Raw genomic sequence first — 894 nt, forward strand, 5'->3', positions numbered from 1 at the left:
GCTCCAATAGCAAACTACTTGGTTTCACGCACCTTCCCTCCCAACCTCAACAAACATCAAAAGGATAAGCTGAAAAGCGAATCCAAATACTATGTTTGGGACGATCCCTATTTGTGGAGGTGTGGAGCGGACCAAATAGTGCGACAGTGCATACCTCAAACCAAATTCCAAGCAATCTTGGACGCTTGCCATTCTTTCAAAGGCGGTGGCCACTACGGCCCCCAAAGAACGGCAAGAAAGGTCCTTGATTGTGGATTTTGGTGGCCAACCCTTCTCATAAGTGATCATAAGTGACCAAGGATCCCATTTTTGCAACAAAAAATGGACGGCCTCATGAGAAAGTATGGCATCACACACAAAGTTGCCACGGCCTACCACCCTCAGACAAATGGCCAAGCTGAGGTTTCTAACCGGGAAATTAAACATGTGTTGGAAAGGATTGAGAAGCCGAATAGGAAGGATTGGAGCGCTAAGCTCTCCGATGCACTTTGGGCATATCGAACGGCTTACAAACCATCCATTGGCATGAGCCCTTTTAGGCTTGTATATGGTAAAGCATGCCATTTACCGGTAGAAATCGAACACAAAGCTTATTGGGTCACAAAGGAATGCAATCTGAGTTTGGGTGGAGCCGGAGTAGAGAGAAAGCTTTAATTGGCGGAATTGGAATGCTTGAGATTAGAAGCCTATGACAATTCTAGACTCTACAACGAAAAGATGAAAGCCATTCATGACAAGAACATTAGGAGAAGGGAATTTAGACCCGGTGAGCTAGTCCTCCTTTACAACTCAAGGTTGAGATTGCTACCCGGAAAGCTTAGATCAAGATGGGATGGACCTTACCAAGTAGAGAAAGTAGAACCTTACGGGTCTACCATTTGCGCCACCCATCAA

At 45.6% G+C, this 894-nt stretch overlaps 1 protein-coding gene across 1 annotated transcript; it reads left to right on the forward strand.

Annotated features, from left to right (window-relative positions):
* Positions 1-321: 321 nt before the first annotated feature.
* LOC130983067 (uncharacterized) lies at positions 322-654 on the forward strand. Its single transcript, XM_057907243.1, has one exon. It carries the CDS (start codon positions 322-324, stop codon positions 652-654), a length of 333 nt encoding a protein of 110 aa, XP_057763226.1.
* Positions 655-894: the final 240 nt, after the last annotated feature.

This window comes from Arachis stenosperma, chromosome 1, assembly GCF_014773155.1.
Source record: "Arachis stenosperma cultivar V10309 chromosome 1, arast.V10309.gnm1.PFL2, whole genome shotgun sequence".
NCBI classification, from domain to species: domain Eukaryota; kingdom Viridiplantae; phylum Streptophyta; class Magnoliopsida; order Fabales; family Fabaceae; genus Arachis; species Arachis stenosperma.

What these genes read in the sequence shown, in the direction of transcription:
- LOC130983067 (XM_057907243.1), top strand. Translation starts at nt 322, where the DNA reads ATGGACGGCCTCATGAGAAAGTATGGCATCACACACAAAGTTGCCACG.